General features: G+C 56.0%; 1 protein-coding gene across 11 annotated transcripts in view; it reads left to right on the top strand.

The window, feature by feature from the left end:
• The window catches only part of PPFIA1 (PTPRF interacting protein alpha 1), a 92,241-nt gene that overhangs the window by 48,602 nt on the left and 26,683 nt on the right, over positions 1-16,956 (top strand). For 7 of the 11 annotated variants that reach the window (XR_002341407.1, XM_021082664.1, XM_021082662.1 and 4 more), the window contains exons 12-17: positions 1,100-1,162; positions 2,361-2,440; positions 5,521-5,656; positions 9,694-9,917; positions 12,452-12,683; positions 14,665-14,694. Coding sequence is in view for 9 of the 11 variants with exons in the window: in XM_021082664.1 (XP_020938323.1) it covers positions 1,100-1,162; positions 2,361-2,440; positions 5,521-5,656; positions 9,694-9,917; positions 12,452-12,683; positions 14,665-14,694 (765 nt within the window). In the remaining 2 variants the exon portion in view is untranslated. The remainder of the gene's footprint in view (positions 1-1,099; positions 1,163-2,360; positions 2,441-5,520; positions 5,657-9,693; positions 9,918-12,451; positions 12,684-14,664; positions 14,695-16,956) is intronic. The other 4 variants (XR_002341408.1, XM_021082667.1, XM_021082669.1 and 1 more) reach the window with 1 other exon arrangement.

Genomic DNA, 16,956 nt, shown 5'->3' with positions numbered 1-16,956 from the left:
TCATCGACTCCACCCCAGCGTTCTCCTGCTCCACTCCTGCCTTCCCTCTTTTCATTTGGTTTGGAGAATGTCTAAGCCCAGACGCTGGCTGCTCTCCTCGTGGGACTCCTATAGCTGTAACCAGAGTAAAGGAGCAGCCGGGAGTCGCTCTGAGGGCGACGGCTCAGTTCAGGCTTGATAAAGACCTGTGCTGACGCAGCAGCGGCCCTGAGGGTGGGGCCCAGAGGCTTCCCTGGGGTCGGCCCTCGGGCTGAGGCTGGTTTGAGAGAGGCCGCTGCAGCTGCTGCTGGTTACTTGGCCCAGTTTATTTTATACCAAACCCGTTAGGAAATTAGGAAATGCGTTACTGGAGGCGACATGGGGCAGTTACCTCGAGGCCTCCCCGACCTGGGGCCCAGCCCTCGGGTCGAAATGTTAGCTTTCAGTTTTGAATTTTGCATGTGAATCTTTCTGTACCTTGATTTCTCCATGACCTGTAGCCCAGCCCTTAGGTAGAAATTTTAGGTTTCAGTTTTGAATTTTTTTTTTTTTCTTTTTGTCTTTTCTAGGGCCGCACCCATGGCATATGGAGGTTCCCAGGCTAGGGGTCCAATCAGAGCTATAGCCACCGGCCTACGCCAGAGCCACAGCAACATGGGATCCAAGCCTCATCTGCGACCTACACCACAGCTCACGGCAACGCCGGATCATTAACCCACTGAGCAAGGCCAGGGACCAAACCCGCAACCTCATGGTTCCTAGTCAGACTCGTTAACCACTGAGCCACGACGGGAACGCCTCAGTTTTGAATTTTGCATGTGAATGTTTCTGCCAGGTTTCCCAGGTAACAGATGAACCGTAAAACCTGAAAGTTGACATAATCCGGTTTAACCGATTAAAGTAAACTCAGCCCGTGAACTTGGTCTGCTCGTGTCTGAAAGTCAGTCGGTGGAGACGAACGTGTTCTGTGTACAAAGGATCGTTAGAGTCTCCGTCTGGCCTCGCGGCCGGCGCTTCCCTCTGGGGGCGCGATCCGCCTGCTCGATAATGTGCTCCTGTGGCACGTGGTGCATGGGACATTGTCAAGATTAACCCTGAAGGACTCTCTGTGTCTTTCCAGAATTCTCTCATACGTGAAGTGGAAAATGCAAAAAAGCAGCTGGAAGAAGCGCAGCATGATAAGGTACTCAGCTCCCTGCCTCGAGAGCCGGCTTGGCCTGGGCTCACTGGCACTACAGCTGCCACAGATGTTTGACAGAGCTTGGGTCACGCGCTCTTTACGGCCGCAGCGCTGCTGTGACGCTCTGGACAGCGCTGGTGGATCTGTACATCGAATGCGGTTTGGTGTGTTTTTGGCCACCTCGCAGCATATGGAGTGCCCGGGCCAGGGATCAGATCCAGGCTGCAGTTGCAGCAGTGCCGCATTCTTAACCCACCATGCAGGCCGGGCATCAAACCCACGCCCCGGCGCTCCAGAGTCGCTGCGAGTGCCCTTGTGCCACAGCGAGAATCTGTGTGTGTGTTTTAGATGGAGTTAGAGTCTGGCAGCTGTGTGCGGGTCAGAATTCTCCATCCTTGCTGGGCTCGTTTAAAAGCCGAAACAGGCGCGAGCCTCTCCTCGGGAGCCGAGCTGCCTGCCACAGAGTGTGTGTGTGTGTGTGTGTGTGTGTGTCCGTGGCCCAAAACGCCCTCGCAGCCACGTTTCAAACAGTAGAGAGAAGCGGGTGAGGTCCGTTTAAGCTGCGCAGTCAGATGCTCTTTTACCGTTTAATTAACACGGAGGGAGCTGAGCGCTCTTCATTTCCTCTTGAGCCTTTAAAACCCGCGGTGTGGCTCCCGGTCACGGCTCCTCTCCCCGGGACCGGCCCGCTGCGGACGCTCAGGGCCACGTGGGGCCAGTGGCTGCTGTAGCAGACGGCACAGGTCTAGGAGGTTCTCGAGTCCCTCGGGAGGTTCGCCAGCCGCGCTCCCCGTGTGCCGGGTAAGGGACTCTCTGGGCACGAGGTGAGACCGCGTGAACAGCTGGAGACTGTGCCGGCGCGCCAGCAGCGGAGCGTGGGTGCGCCCCCCCCCCCCGCCCCGCCCCAAGGGTTCAGCCTCCTCCCCCAACGTGGTCCTTGCAGACGGCTTAGTGCTTTTCCTCTACAGGCTTTTGTCCGGCGAGACGTAGCGTTCTCTTCATCGTGGTTTATCCAGCTAGTGTGTGTCTGCTTACGTGGGCTGTGGCACTCCTGGAGACGGTTTTCTCAGACGCGAAGTGTTTAGAGTTGATAACGGCGAGCGCCACCTCTTAACGGTTGTGTCACCCTGAGCACGTTTCCATGCAAATGATTGTAAATCCTGAAAGAGAGGAGCAACGTGTGTCACCTGCTGTTTTGTAGGATCAGCTGATGCTAAAACTGGAAGCGCTGCGAGCTGAGCTGGACCAGACGAGGCTGAGAGGGGCTCCCCTTCACCACGGGTACGAGGCTCCTCAGGTCACAGCCGTGTTCAACACGCATTGTATGTGCATGGGGGCGTGTCACTGGCCGTGGGGACAGCATACCTGGACAGAGCTCACGGTCTCACCTCACGGGCCTGTGGCTTAGTGGCAGGCGACGGGGAGAGTGGAACCTCACTCCAAAGGTTAGCCCTTGGGCCGAGGACCGTAGCAGGCATGTTCCTGACAAAACTCAAGACCACAGGAGGAGGCCGGGAAGGTGGGAGGCGACCCACTCGTATTTGGGTCCATTCATTTGAGGGGCCGGACAGACCGTGACACAGGTCGTTTTTAAGAATCACAGTGACGACACGTCTTTGTAAAAACCATCGAGACGTGCCTTGGAGTTGGCTGCTGTGAGAGGCATCCCCAGCTTATAAATGACTCTGGCGGATTCCTCGGCATGCGGGTTTCTTGTTACAGGGCAGTGATGCTTATTAAGGCACTTAACTTTTGCTTTTGCTTTTTTGTAGCAAATGCTCAAGTGAGAGTTAAACTTTAGCAAAGTTATGAAGTGCTTCACTGCTGACATTCATGTGTCCATAAGAAAAGGGCTTCAGGAGTTCCCGTCGTGGCGCAGTGGTTAACGAATCCGACTAGGAACCATGAGGTTGCGGGTTCGATCCCTGGCCTTGCTCAGTGGGTCAGGGTTCCAGCGTTGCTGTGAGCTGTGGTGTAGGTCGCAGACGCGGCTCGGATCCTGCGTTGCTGTGGCCCTGGCGAAGGCTGGCAGCTACAGCTCCGATTCGACCCCTAGCCTGGGAACCTCCATATGCTGCAGGAGCGGCCCAAGAAATGGCAAAAAAGACCAAAAAAAAAAAAAAAGAAAAGGGCTTCAGCTTGAACCGTGACCTAGGAGACAGCTCAGAGCTTGCACAGACAGCTCTGCCTCTGCTCGTTTGGGGCATGGGCAGGGTCCAGGGTCTCGTAGGTTCCCTGCTGGACTTACTTCCAGAAGCAGCAGAGGTCAATGGCAAGAGAGAAGCAGAGCCAGAAACTTCCCTGCCTCAGAAAGCACTGGGGGCGGAAGTTCCAGGAGAGCGTGTGCTTTCAGAGAGGGGAGGGTGGAGGCAGATGGGGACAGAGGAAACCGCTGGATTTGCTGGCCCAGAGGCTGGAGAGAGACGCCGCTCTGGGTGGAAGACGTGACTGTGGTGGATGGAGGAAGAGAAAGTGGACACAGCCTGTGACTCTCTTGACAGCTTGAGTAAAAGGCCGTTGGTGCAGGAGCCCAGGGGCCTGCGCAGATGAGGGGCTCGTTCAGAGAGAGCCGTCTTGGGCGTGGTCACCAGTCCCGCGTGTGAACAGTGAAAGTCAGAGGCAAGAAGGGGACGGTGCCTTTGCTGTTGCGGTGCAGAGGGACGCTGCGGGGCTCTGTGCTGCTGGTGCAGCCGGCCCGCAGGTGTGTTGCCCTGTGCTCTGAAGAGCCCCGGGGAGAGAGGCTTGGTGTTGAGGGCAGAGGGCGTTTCAAGGAGGCAGGTCTAGAGCTGTCTCGTCAGGTGGCTTAGAAGCGGGGTGCCGGGGGCTGTAGACCAGAGAACGCCCTCACCGCGGGCGTGGAGTGGAGCCTTGGTCGAGGACGGAAAAGATGGCTCGCAGGCGGTGCAGCCTGGTTTGTGAGACCTTCTGGGACAAGACAGCCTCAGGGCGGGGTGGGGGCCGCGGGGCCGGCTCTGCGAGGAGCTGGGGCAGTGGCTGCTGCGGGTGCAGAGTCAGCAGGCGTTTGTGGGCCTCAGAGCGCCCACGCGCCGCTCAAGGTGACAGGCAGGATTTTGTGCGGTAGCTTTGTCCAATTTTTTTTTGTTGTTGTCTTTTTTGTCTTTTTTACCATTTCTTGGGCCGCTCCCGCGGCATATGGAGGTTCCCAGGCTAGGGGTCGAATCAGAGCTGTAGCCACCAGCCTACGCCAGAGCCACAGCAACGCGGGATCTGAGCCACGTCTGCGACCTACACCACAGCTCATGGCAACGCCGGATCCTTAACCCACTGAGCAAGGGCAGGGATCGAACCCGCAACCCCATGGTTCCTAGTCGGATTCGTTAACCACTGCGCCACGATGGGAACTCCCAGCTTTGTCCAATTTTGACGTGTGCCCAGAGCACTTAAGCAGGAGTCAGGCTGAGAAGGGAGGGCTGTCATTCGGAAGAGAGGAAGGAAGAGACGGTCGCGTGAAAGGGAGGTTCCAGGCTTCGGTGTCTTACAAACACGTCACCCATCCCGGGCTACGCGGAGCACGTTTCTCGAGAAGAGGCAGAGCTGCCCGTGAGGCGAAGGAGGCCGAGTCGGCGCTTCTGCAGGCGCCTTCCTCAGCCCCTGCCGGCTGAGCTTCCCGGCCAGACGAGCGGCTCTGTCCGCCGGGTTTACCAGCTGCTGCCAATGAGGGGGCCCCCTCTCCTACCCGAGAGCAGGGCATTACGAGGTGCTGGGGCAGGACTACTGGGCAGGTGGGTCCAAGGTCCCGCTGGGCCGCGCCCGCTCCGGCCAGGCTTCTCCCGCCGGAGCTCCGGGCACTCCCTCGGGGCTCCGTCCCACGGGCCCGAGGCCCGACCACCTGTTCAGGGACCTCCTCAGCCAGAGGTCTTGACTGTGGCTCTAGTTACACGCAAGGCTCTGCTTTTGCTTCGGAAACACCAGTTCACAGAGGCAGCTCCAAGCCGGGGTCGAGAGGGCTTCTGCAGCCGGTTTGTGTGAGGCGCCTTTAGGCGCGGCGGGCGCGGCCTCAGGCAGTGTGCCAGGTCGAGGAGCGTGGACGACGCACCAAGGGCAGAGGCGTGAGGGCGCTGCAGGCCCCAGGCCGGGGGAGGTGCGCCTCCCGCTCAGTCCGGAAGGGCGGCGGGGGCAGGGCCGCTCAGGTGGGCTGCAGGCCTCTTCCGTAGATCCCAGACGGCCAGCTCCCGGCTCTCGCCGTCACCGTCGGGGCTGCAGCCTCTGCGCGGGGCTGCAGCTGGCGGGGAGCGGGCGGCGTGGGGAAATGTCCCGCTCTCCCAGTTGGCAGGGCTTGGCTTGGCCAACTGGGGACGTTCACTTTTCGTCTAATGATGACCTTTCCCCCCGTGTTTCAGCCGACCCCACTTGGGCAGCGTCCCAGACTTCCGGTTCCCGGCGGCAGACGGGCCCGAGGACTCCTACAGCAGCAGCGCGGTGTTGCGGCGCCCCCAGAAAGGCCGGCTGGCAGCTCTCCGCGACGAGCCTTCCAAGGCAAGGGCCTCGTCCCACTGGGCTCTGTGCAGTGTCCGCAGAGAAGAGGCACTCATTAGCCTGTGGTTTGAGACTGTCTGCGAGCAGAGGCACTGATAGGTTGCTTTCCTTCTTCCCTCCCCCCACTTGCCTGTTTCTGGCTAAGAATTTACTCTTTTTTTTTTTTTTTTGCCTTTTCTAGGGCTGCACCTGTGGCATATGGAGGTTCCCAGGCCAGGAGGTTGAATCGGAGCTGTAGCCACCGGCCTGTACCACAGCCACAGCAACATGGGATCTGAGCCGCATCTGCGACCTACATCACAGCTCACGGCCACGCCAGATCCTTAACCCACTGATCAAACCCGCAACCTCATGGTTCCTAGTTGGATTCGTTAACCACTGTGCCACGACGGGAACTCCAGGATTTACTTTTAAGGCATGATTTTTCTAGGGTTTTTTGGTTTTTTTTTTTCCCCCTCTGTACCCATGGCAGGTGGAAGTTTTTGTTTTTTTTTGTTTTTTTGTCTTTTTGCCTTTCCTAGGGCCACTGTCGTGGCACATAGAGGTCCCCAGGCTAGGGGTCTAATCAGAGCTGTAGCCTCTGGCCTACACCACAGCCACAGCAACTCGGGATCTGAGCCGTGTCTACAACCTATACCACAGCTCACGCAACGCCAGATCCTTAACCCACTGACAAGGCCAGGGATTGAACACACAACCTCATCATTCCTAGTCAGATTCGTTAACCACTGCCCCACGACGGGAACTCCTTGTGGAAGTTTTTGACCAGGGAATGAACCCGTGTGACAGCAGTGACTGAGGCCATAGCAGCGACACCAGGTCCTTAACCTACTTTGCCATAAGGGAACTTGCACGCCCCCCCCCCCTTTTTTTTTTTTTTACGCCCACACCCAGCATATGGAAGTTCCTGGGCTAGGGGTGAATCTGAGTTGCAGCTGCCAGCCTACACCACAGCCACAGCAACGCCAGATCCGAGCCTCATCTGCCTCAGTTTGCAGCAACGCCAGATCCTTAACTCAGTGAGCAAAGCCAGGGATCAAACCTACATCCTCACAGACACTGTGTTGGGTTCTTGACCCACTGAGGCACAATGGGAACTCTCATGCCCTGTTTTTTTTTTAAGAACAAATTTTAGTAGGATATGACCTACCCTTAAGCAAACCCAGTGCTACTTAGCATGGTTTTAAAGTAGTTGTAAATTGAACAGTTTAAAGTAGTTGAACTCCCTAAGAGGAAATGAGAGTTCCTGTCGTGGCTCAGCTGTAACAAACCCAACTAGTATCCATGAGGACGCAGGTTCGATTCCTGGCCTTGCTTAGTGGGTTAAGGATCCAGTGTTGCCATGAGCCGTGGTGTAGGTTGCAGATGTGGCTCGGATCCCGTGTTGCTGTGGCTGTGGTGTAGGCCAGCAGCTGCAGCTCCGATTCAACTCCTAGCCTGGGAACCTCCGTATGCTGCAGGTGTTGCCCTAAAAAGTAAAGCGAAAAGAAGGTAAATGAATATAGGAGTTCCCACTGTGACACTGTGGGTTAAGGATCCGACTGCACTGGGCCAGGTTGCTGCAGAGGTGCGGGTTCAATCCCCAGCTCAGCACTGTGGGTTTTAAGGACCCAGTGTTGCCGCAACTATGGCATAGTTTGTGGCTGTCACTCTCTGACCTGGGGACTTTCATATGCCACGATGAGGCCAAAAATCGAAGAAAAAAAAAAGAGTAAATGAATACCTGTTTTTATCTTTTAGTGAAGAGAATTCTCACTTGTAAGTTTAATAAGCGCCTTCACATTTTTGTCTGTTTCACAGCGTGTGTTTTTAGATGTCTCTTTGTTTTGAGCACCTGTATTCAGTGACCAGCTGGTGTGGGGCAGGCATCGCCACCCTCAGGGCTCTAGCAGTGCCTGGAAACACGATGCCTGCAGCCCCCACGTGAACACTCTAGGGAGGAGAGACAGCAGCGAATGGAAAGTGAGATAAAACACGGCGTGTGTGGTCGTTACCTGTTGCTACACAGCAAAGCCCACAAAGCTTAGTGGCTTCCCAGTCAACATTCAGTAGGTCACACTTTCTGTGCTCGGGGGGGGGTCACCCCCCCCCCCCCCCCCGCGCCAAGTTCCAGCTCAGGGCCTCCTGAGGTCGCTGCTGTGGGAAGGCTCAGCCGGGGCTGGACGGTGCCTTTTCACGCTCGCTCCCCTCTTCGTGGGCTGGCTTCCTCAGACTGTCTGGGGGACGAGGGCAAATGGAGGCGCCCACGCCCTAGGCCTGCGGCCCGCTGCTGGTCAGGCCAGCTCCTCAGTCCTGCCCCGCCCAGCGGGCTGGGAAGAATTTATCTCTGCCTCTTGAGGAAAGATATCAAAGAATCAACGGATGTGTGTTTATAAAGCATCACAGCGTGTCAGGTGGTAATAAGCCGGGAAGGGAAGCCGGGGTACCCGGGTTGTCAGACGAGGGGAATAACTTTTAAATAGTGTGGCCGGCTGGGTATCCCCAGGAGCAAAGAGGAGAAGCAGCCGTTGGGAGAGGAGAGCTTGTTCCTGGGAGAGGTGCTGATGGAGCGCACACAGGGCGCCAGAGGGTCGGCTCGGGCAGGACCAGGGGCTCAGGCGGAGCGGCTCGAGGATGGAGCCTGTCTCCCGGGATGAGGAAGACAGCCGGCGGGCAGGCTGGGAGTCGGCCTGGGCCCTGTTCAGGTTGACAGACCCACCAGCTGAGCCAGGGGACGTGGCCCGTGGGCGGTTGGGTTCTGAGCCTGGCTCTCAGGGAGGTCTCAGCTCAGGATAGACTCGGGGTCACCAGTGTGCAGAAGGCAGGGAGAGGCACGAGACCAGGCGAAGGCACCCAGTGCATGCCTGGGGATGGAGGTGAGGTCCAAGGAGTGAGCCCAGAGCACCCCAGAGTGCAGAGGTTGGGGAGGTTGAGAGGGGAGTGCAGGAGACAGGAGGAAGTGAGAGGGTCGGGCCGGAGCCTGTGAGCCAGATGGGGGAAGCGTGGTGGGCCGGAGGGTGGAAGATAGGGAGGGTTTGGCAACGCGGGCGGGAGGCTGGGTGGGCACGAGAGAGCAGCTCTGCTGGAGGGGGCGTGCTGCCTGCTTGCAGCGGGTGGGGGCCCGGGGTGGGGGGGCGGAGACGGAGCAGAGGCTGCCCGCTCCTGGGGGCTTTCAGCGAAGCGCAGTGGTCACTGGGTGGAGACGTGGAGGAGAAGCTTTGTGGTTTTGGTTGTGTTATTTTAAGGAGAGAGATGGGAGCGAAGGTTCTGGGGCTGATGGCGGCGAGCCAGTTGGTACACAGTTGATTAGCCGGAGAGAAGGTGGAATGAGGAGGGAAGACAGGTGCGTGGGCATAGGCCCGGGGCCAGGGCGCCGGCGCCTGGAGCCCCCTGGTTGCTCTGGTGCATGCTGAGACGGGAGGCAGGCCCTGGCCAAGAGTGAGGAGGGGCCCACAGAGCCCCGAGGTGCTGCTTCTGTCCACGTCCTGGTGACCGTGGGATGGGGGTCTGGGCCGAGCCTGGCGGTGCCTTTCCTGCGTGAGCCGCGGTTCCCTGGAGCACTGCGGTTGCCGCCTGCTGCCACCCCAAGGAGGCCGCGTCCCCAGGCCTGGCCCTTCCGTCTCCGTGGGCTGCTGCCTCGCTGTTTGCTGTCTGGTCGGGACCGGCCTCGGGAAAGGGTGGGTTCGCCACCTCCCACACCCGCAGCCTGTTACTCGGTGACGCTGGTAGGCACGGCAGCGGGCGAGCCCGGCTAGTTTGGATCTGAGGCGTTTCCCTGCCTTCGGCATGGCTGATTGGGGCGCGGGTACATTGGTTTAACTCCCAGTTTTTGTTGCCAACTCCACGGGCTCTGTGTTGTGCCTCCCGTCCACGGCGACGGCACGTCGCGGGCAGACGGGGGAGGAGAGGTCCTCTCCCCCCTCTCTTCGCATGACACACACGTCAGCGGCTTTTAAAAGTAGTGCACGTTTTTCCAGAAGCTGTCGGACTTCCGTTTAAAGTCGTCGTGCGTCTCTGATGGCTTCGGTTGCCGTGACTCTGGCTGCTCTTGTCCACAGGTGCAGACTCTGAACGAGCAGGACTGGGAGCGCGCCCAGCAGGCCAGCGTGCTGGCAAACGTGGCCCAGGCGTTCGAGAGTGACGTCGACGTGTCCGACGGCGAGGACGACAGGGACGCTCTGTTCAGCTCGGCAGCCCTGCTGTCGCCCGGTGGGCAGGCCGATGCCCAGACCCTGGCCATGATGCTGCAGGAGCAGCTGGACGCCATCAATAAAGAGATCCGGTACGTGCGCCCACGCACGGCTCCGGAACCCAGTGTCCTCGGGGCTGGAATGCCGTGGCTGCTTCTGGATGTTCTGTGTGATCAAATTGACTGCAGTTCGGTTGTAAGAACGTGAAGTCCCGAGACTGCCCTTGATCATCAAGTTCAGTCAACCAGGGGTTGTCCCTGCAGTTGTGGTATCGGCGTGTTTGTGGGAGGGTGGGAGGGGTTTAGTTGCCCCCCAGAGCGGCGCTCTCTAGATGCGCAGACCAGGGCGCAGAGAGCGGAGACCGCCGGAGTGTGGGCGGGAGCCCTGGCGGGGCGGCGCCGTGGAAGGCTCGGGACGAGGTCCACGGATTCCCTTCCCCGTTGTCAGGGCCAGGCGACTGGGTGACCGACTGGATGAAATGCCGGGGGCCAGTTCCAGGGCAGGCGCACGGTAGAGCGAGCGGGAGGAGGCCCTCCCTGTCAGTCCCTCCAGCCAGAAGGGCCCCTGTAGTCTCTGCGCTGGGACCCCCTGTGGCCCAGGCGTCCTCCAGCGCTGAGGGGCCACCAGGGAGCCTCTCGTTTTCCGGTGGCTGTCACAGAGCCACCTAGAATGGAAAAGCAAAGCTGTGGGGTTGGCAGATTCCCACCTGTACTTGCATTTTGCATCTTAAATTAACATAATGTGAAAATCGGCTTGTCGTGAGACATCGGTCAAGGATGGCATGAGCATTTTTGGTCTCATCGGTGTATTTAAGGTGTGTTCTCTAGAAACCCTCTTGGCAGTTATAATAGTTAATTTACAAAGCTGACCATCTGTGGAATCGAAGCCAAAGGAGGGCCTTGTGGTCAGGAGGCCCTGAGATCTGCCCAGTGTCAGGCCTGCCACGGCCACACGGCCAGTCCTGAGTCCACGTGAAGAGTGGCCACAGGCCTGTGACGTGCGGTGGATCCGCCGAGAGTGACTGTTCAGACTGTGCTGATCAGGTTGGCGGGCAGAGGTACCCATTCCTGCCTGCAGAGGGCGTGAGGTAGAGAGAAAGGCAGCAGGACAAACGGCCAAAACAGCGCCAGGGAGGCTGTGCTGCCCTTGCTTTTGGCTTTATTTATTTATTTATTTTTGTCTTTTTGCTATTTCTTGGGCTGCTCTTGCGGCATATGGAGGTTCCCAGGCTAGGGGTCGAATCGGAGCTGTAGCCACCGGCCAGAGCCACAGCCATGTGGGATCCGAGCCGCGTCTGCAACCTACACCACAGCTCACGGCAACGCTGGATCCTTAACCCACTGAGCGAGGCCAGGGATGGAACCTGCAACCTCATGGCTCCTAGTCAGATTCGTTAACCACTGCGCCACGACGGGAACTCCACTTTCGGCTTTATAAACTGACTTGCGTGCGCTGTGTTTGCACACAGAGGGGCTCTGAAAGGTGGTTTCTCCCCATCCCGTGGGAAATGTGAAAGGATTACCGGCTTCAGCTTTTATTTTCACAACGTGTTGCCACAGACGAAAGTGATTTTTCTTCATGCACAACTTGACCTGATGAAAATGGTGAATTCTGCCCATCGACATATTATCAATAACAAAAAAATACTTTCAGGATATGTAGGTAGACATTAAATTGGAAAGTTTACTACAAGGATCCTGCATTTTAATAGCAAAATAATTATTCACCTAATCAAGTATTTAAACTGCTATTTAATCATCCACTATATATTAGGGGAGAAGCATTGAATTGCAAATTGATGCAGCGTGGTTAACAGGAATCCGGAAATTCAGAGGAGGCTGGTAGAGAATGTCATCAGATAAAAATTTTGTTCAAATTCAACTTTTATTTATGTATTTATTGGATTTGATTTTGCGTTTTAGGGCCACACCTGCGGCATATGGAAGCTCCCAGGCTAGGGGTCGAATCGGAGCTGCAGCTGCGGGCCCACACCACAGCCACAGCCACATGGGATCTGAGCCACGTCTGTGACCTACACCACAGCTCAGGGCAACGCCAGAGCCTTCACCCACTGAGCGAGGCCAGGGAGTGAACCCGCGTCCTCATGGATGCTAGTCGGGTGCGTTAACCTCTAAGCCACGAAGGGAACTCCCCAACCTTTTTTTAAAAAATCAACCGTATTTTCATTAGTCTAGAGACTTAAGTGTTTAGAAGTCCAGATTGCTTTTTGGATTAGTTTTGGATTATATTCGAGTGCCCAGCTTCCAGTTGGAGAGGTTGCTGGGCAGGTGTGCAGCTTTGCTCTAAGAATAGGGACGGTTATCGCTCACAGAATTCTCGTATCGCCTTAGGCAGCGAGAGTTGCCACCCAGCCCCCGGCAGAATTTTAGTGTAAGTGAGCAAAGTCAAACGTGGATGATCAGAATCAGGTTTGTGAGACTCCGGGGACGTTGTTCTAAATTTGAGTGTATTAAAAAGATACAAAGCAGGCCCTTTTTGTAGAGATGTTCATTGATGAGCTGTCGCTGGCACTTGCTGGCTGTGCTAAGAGCGCAGGCACACTGGCTACCCGGACGCCTTCCTCCGTTGGCTGGCAGAGGAGGGGACTGGTTTTACTCTGTTCCAGGCTGATTCAAGAAGAGAAGGAGAACACGGAGCAACGGGCGGAAGAGATTGAGAGCAGAGTGGGCAGTGGGAGTTTGGACAGTCTTGGTCGTTTTAGATCAATGAGCTCCATCCCCCCCTATCCTGCTTCCTCGATCGCCGGCTCCTCGCCTCCCAACAGCGGGCGGTCCACCCCGCGAAGGATGCCGCACAGTCCGGCGAGGGAGGTGGACAGACTAGGTATCATGACTCTGGTGAGTGCCCCCCCCCCGCCCCCCGACAGCACACCTGCGCTCTGTCTTTCACAGCCCCAGGATGCCTTTTTTCCCACCCAGAAGAAAAGCAGTTACGTTTGCTGTGCTCAGAGGTTCAGATTTTAAAACCAGCCGGTATTTACTCGTTCAACAATAGTGCAGTGACACACTGATTTTAAGGTTGGATGAGCAGCTCGGCATGTCATCATGAGCTCATCTGGAGTTTTCGTGGTGTACCTTTGGGCGCAAGCCTGGGCAGGGTGCAGCAGCCAGGGGATAACGTTTGTTTTCTAGGAACAGACAGCTCTCAGAGGGCACCGAAGAGCGTGCTGTCGTTAACCTCAGGGATGCTTAGCGGAGGGCCCAGGGCAGGAGCCACAACCAAACCCCAAAAGCCAAACTCACTCTCTTTCGGATGCACCTGGCCGCATGCTCATGCCAGCCCTGCATGTGAAACCAGGTTGAAAGCCAGGTGCTCCACCATGCCCGGGGAAAAAGACAGGCTTCTTTACTCTTCAGCCCCGGGAAATGCGGTGACCTTAGGATTTTTGGTGATAAAGTGTGCAGCTCTAAAGAATACAGTGTAACTTCCTTGTGTCCTTAGTTTAGGTTTTGTGAGTGCATTGCTGTTTGCCATATGGAATCGTGTCTCTAACATTTGGCTTCGTACCTGCACCTCTGTCACCATTTTTCTCTGTAGCCGCTCATTTTCATTTGAGCTGCACTGTTAGCCAGCGCTTAATTAAATCAACTATGAATCATTCTAGTGGCATGCAAAGTGGTAACTAGTCCATTTCCTGATATTTTGACATATTGTTTTTATAATTTACATCATAGCTAATTGGCTGATATTTAAAACTGTTTGATAAATGCATTTGTGATTTCATGCTTAATTTCTTTCAGGGAATTTATAAAAACAGTTCCGTATATTTTTTTCCTTGTTTTGTATTTCTGTGTGCTGGCTGACGGTGTGTTTGCCTCTGTCATTGCTCCCCCGTCGTCCTTTTGTTTGTTTAATCGTTGTTCATCCAGACCCCAGCCTCCCATCCCCCAAGGCTGTTGTCAGCCTGCCCAGCTCCCCTCCGCTGTCCACCCACTCGGTTCCAACTCCCTCCACGCTTGCTCTGGTCACAGCAATGCTGAGTCCACAGTGTGTGTCTCGGCTTATGCTCCATCTTCCGTCCTTACTGAACAGTGGCTCCCCCCGCCCGCCCCCGTCGTGGTGGTGCGTTTAATTAGCGTATCCCTGCATCATAGATACAGTTACAGGCGCCAGAGGGTGGATCAGCTTGGTGTTGCTCGCACTGTGTTGGATGCGTGTAATGCACGGATGAGCTGTTGCTTAACAGAGGAGTCACCCACCCAGTGTGGCAGTGAGAGGATGCTGACACAGTGCACTTTGATTCTGATCCTCCTGTTTAAAATGCTGAATCTCAGCAGCTTATTCAACATGCGTAGTTAATGTCTTCAATAGAGTACTTTTAACTCCATTCTCTTCTGTGAATCATAGAACACCAGGGTTCCACCTGCTGTTATGGTAGCTTTGGTCTTAGGTCTTTTCACAGGTACCTGCTTTAATCAATACATTCATTTTGAGACGTTCTCAGTCACATTCTAGGTAAGGATGTTATTGTGTTCATGTCCAGCAGGTGGTTAGACCTGTTCAGTGTTAAAAACCGGCATTCGGTAACCCCCTCATCAGTTAGGCTGCTGTGGTAAGTGGAGCTTGTTCCAGAGCAGCCGGGTGTAGGGTACAGACAACTGTTTCGGGCCCTCTGGTTTAATAAGTCGTCGTGATGTAATAGGATTGTATCTTCCTGAGTAAAAATGTACACTGTCTCTTGAGAAGCTTAATTGTTCAGCTTCCGTGGTCCAGAAAACGTTGTATTTGCAGTTGCGTGTCTTGCATGTGCTCCGGCCCGGCCTCTTGACTGTGTCTGCCTGGACTGACCCTCTTTGTTTCTTTGCATGCGTCTCCCAGCCTAGCGATTTAAGGAAACATCGTAGAAAGGTAAAATATTCAGTAACTTCACCTGCCTGTGTTTCTCTGTGAAGTGTTGAAGCGTCCCTGTCATTTTCCTTGCGTGAACACTGTGCGGTTGTGTAATGACGAATGATGGATGTTTTAATGTCAAGTGTTGAGACTCACCCTCCACTTAACATGGGATCATGGTTCTGCGGGAAATAGGTCGTCCCTTGGACAGCTGTAAGGGTTTGCCTTTCTCCTGCTCGTTTGCCTTCAACTTGTTGCACGCTTATTTATAATGGACATGGGTGGCAGTGGCCACTCCTGTGGCTTGTGGAATTTCCTGAGCCAAGGATCAAACCTGGGCCACAGCAACGACCCGAGCCACAGAAGTGACAAAACTGGATCCTTTACCACTAGGCCACCAGGGAACTCATAGACATAGTGTGTTTTTTTCTTTTTTGGGGGGGAGGCGCACCTGCGACCTATGGAGATTCCCAAGCTAAGGATCCAGTTGGAGCTACACTGCCAGCCTACGCCACAGCCCCAGCAATGCCAGGTCTTAACCCGCTGAGCAAGGCCGGGGATTGATCGAACTCGCAACCTCACCGTTCCCAGTCAGGTTTGTTTCTGCTGCACCTCGATGGGAACTCCGACACGGTGTCTTTTAGAAAGAAATTGTGCAGCAGATGCACAAGTGTTGGGCTTGGGAAAACCGACTGTAGTCATCACAGGTTGCAGCATTCAGCAAGCTCTCACGGTACGCCAGGCGCTGTGCGGGTGTGCTCTCGTCTCGTCCTGCAGAGTCCGTGTGAGACTCAGGGTGCTGCTCTTCCTGTTTACCAGACGTGGACACTGGGGCTTAGCGCCGGCCCGCGCTGGGCCCAGGGATGCGCAGTCGGTCAGTGGCCTGGTGTGGGCTTGTCTGACTTCCGGACCCGGACCCGGACCCGGAAGCTCTTATCTCTGTCTCAGCATCCCTGATGCGGGGAGCTGGGCCTCTTCTCCTCGGACGGCCCTGCGTTGGGCCTCCCTGTTCCTGGAGGAGGTCCGGTGCTTGAAGTGACAGGCCTGCTGACCACACTGTCTCCCTCGCCGCTTTCGCTCTGGTCCCTCCTCTGTGAACGGGGCTTCACAGCCCCCTGTCGCGCAGTCACGGTGCAGCCCTTCAGGGCCACCGCCTCCAGCCCGAGCACGGCCGTCTGGGCTTGAGCCCCAGCTCTTCCCTGGCAGCTTGGTGCCCCCAGGGGCTGCTCGCCTGCTCTGTGCCTGCTTTGCCCGCTGGTGGAGTGCCTGTCCTCACAGCCCGCCAGGCGGTAAAGAGCTCACGCTGGCAGTGAGCCCATCGTGCCCACTGATGTTTTGTAGCTTTTGCAGTCAAGGAGATGGCCTGCGGGTTCCACCCAGAAACCCGCAGGCCATCGGAGGGTCTTGTTCTGAGCTGGCTTTGTGTGTGAGGGGAGCACCAGGCACTGTGCAGGCCCCTCTCCTCCTCCGTGTCGCTGGTGCCGTGTGCCCGGATGCCTGCCTGCCTGCATACAGCTTCCTGTTCTCGTCACATAGGCACAAGGGTGCTGGGCTCTCCCGGGAGTGGGGGCTGGGCGGGGGCGGAGAGGACGGCCAGGCTGGGTGCCCGGAGCGCTTCCTCGGGAAGGAGCTTGCCCTGACCCCTGGGATTTAAGCCGCTGGGTCGTCTCCATTGAGTCCATGGTCAGCTCAGACGTGTCACTCTCCTGACCTCCTCCACTTTGTGGCTTTTTTTGGCTGTGCCTTCGGCATGTGGAAGTGCCCCAGCCAGGGATCAAACCCAGGCCACAGCAGTGACAACAATGGATCCTTAATCTGTTCCACAAGGGAACTCCTATAATTTTATTTTTATAAAGGATTGTTTTAACTTGAATTCTACCCCTGTTAAGTTTCACATTGATAATGTCTAGCCTTTGCAGCATTTTGTTGTCTGATGGTTGTAATTAGAAATCAGGAGAGGACACAGAATTTACCCAGTGACTGCTTAACCAAGTTTAGCTGCGTTTTGCACAAATTCACTTGGTTGTCACCAAGCCACTGTGGGGCTAAGGTGGGTCGATATTCTTTACAGAATCCTATTTAAAAGCCCAGGGTGGTTGCTCAGCTCCCATTGTTTAGAGAGCTGCTTATGATGCGTGCTTCCTAAAATCAGCCTGGCTTAACCACAAACCCACTTTCCTAAATGAGACCTGCCTGGACCCTGAAGGGTTAGCCTGTTCCCGTGCTGTCGTCACCCCTTCCTTTCCGTGTGAACAAAGACTGGGGCCTGCGGGAGGTCTT

The sequence above is a fragment of the Sus scrofa genome, chromosome 2, assembly GCF_000003025.6.
Source record: "Sus scrofa isolate TJ Tabasco breed Duroc chromosome 2, Sscrofa11.1, whole genome shotgun sequence".
NCBI lineage: Eukaryota > Metazoa > Chordata > Mammalia > Artiodactyla > Suidae > Sus > Sus scrofa.
The sequence above is the reverse complement of the archived record's forward strand: the minus strand, read 5'-3'. Positions and strand labels throughout refer to the sequence as shown.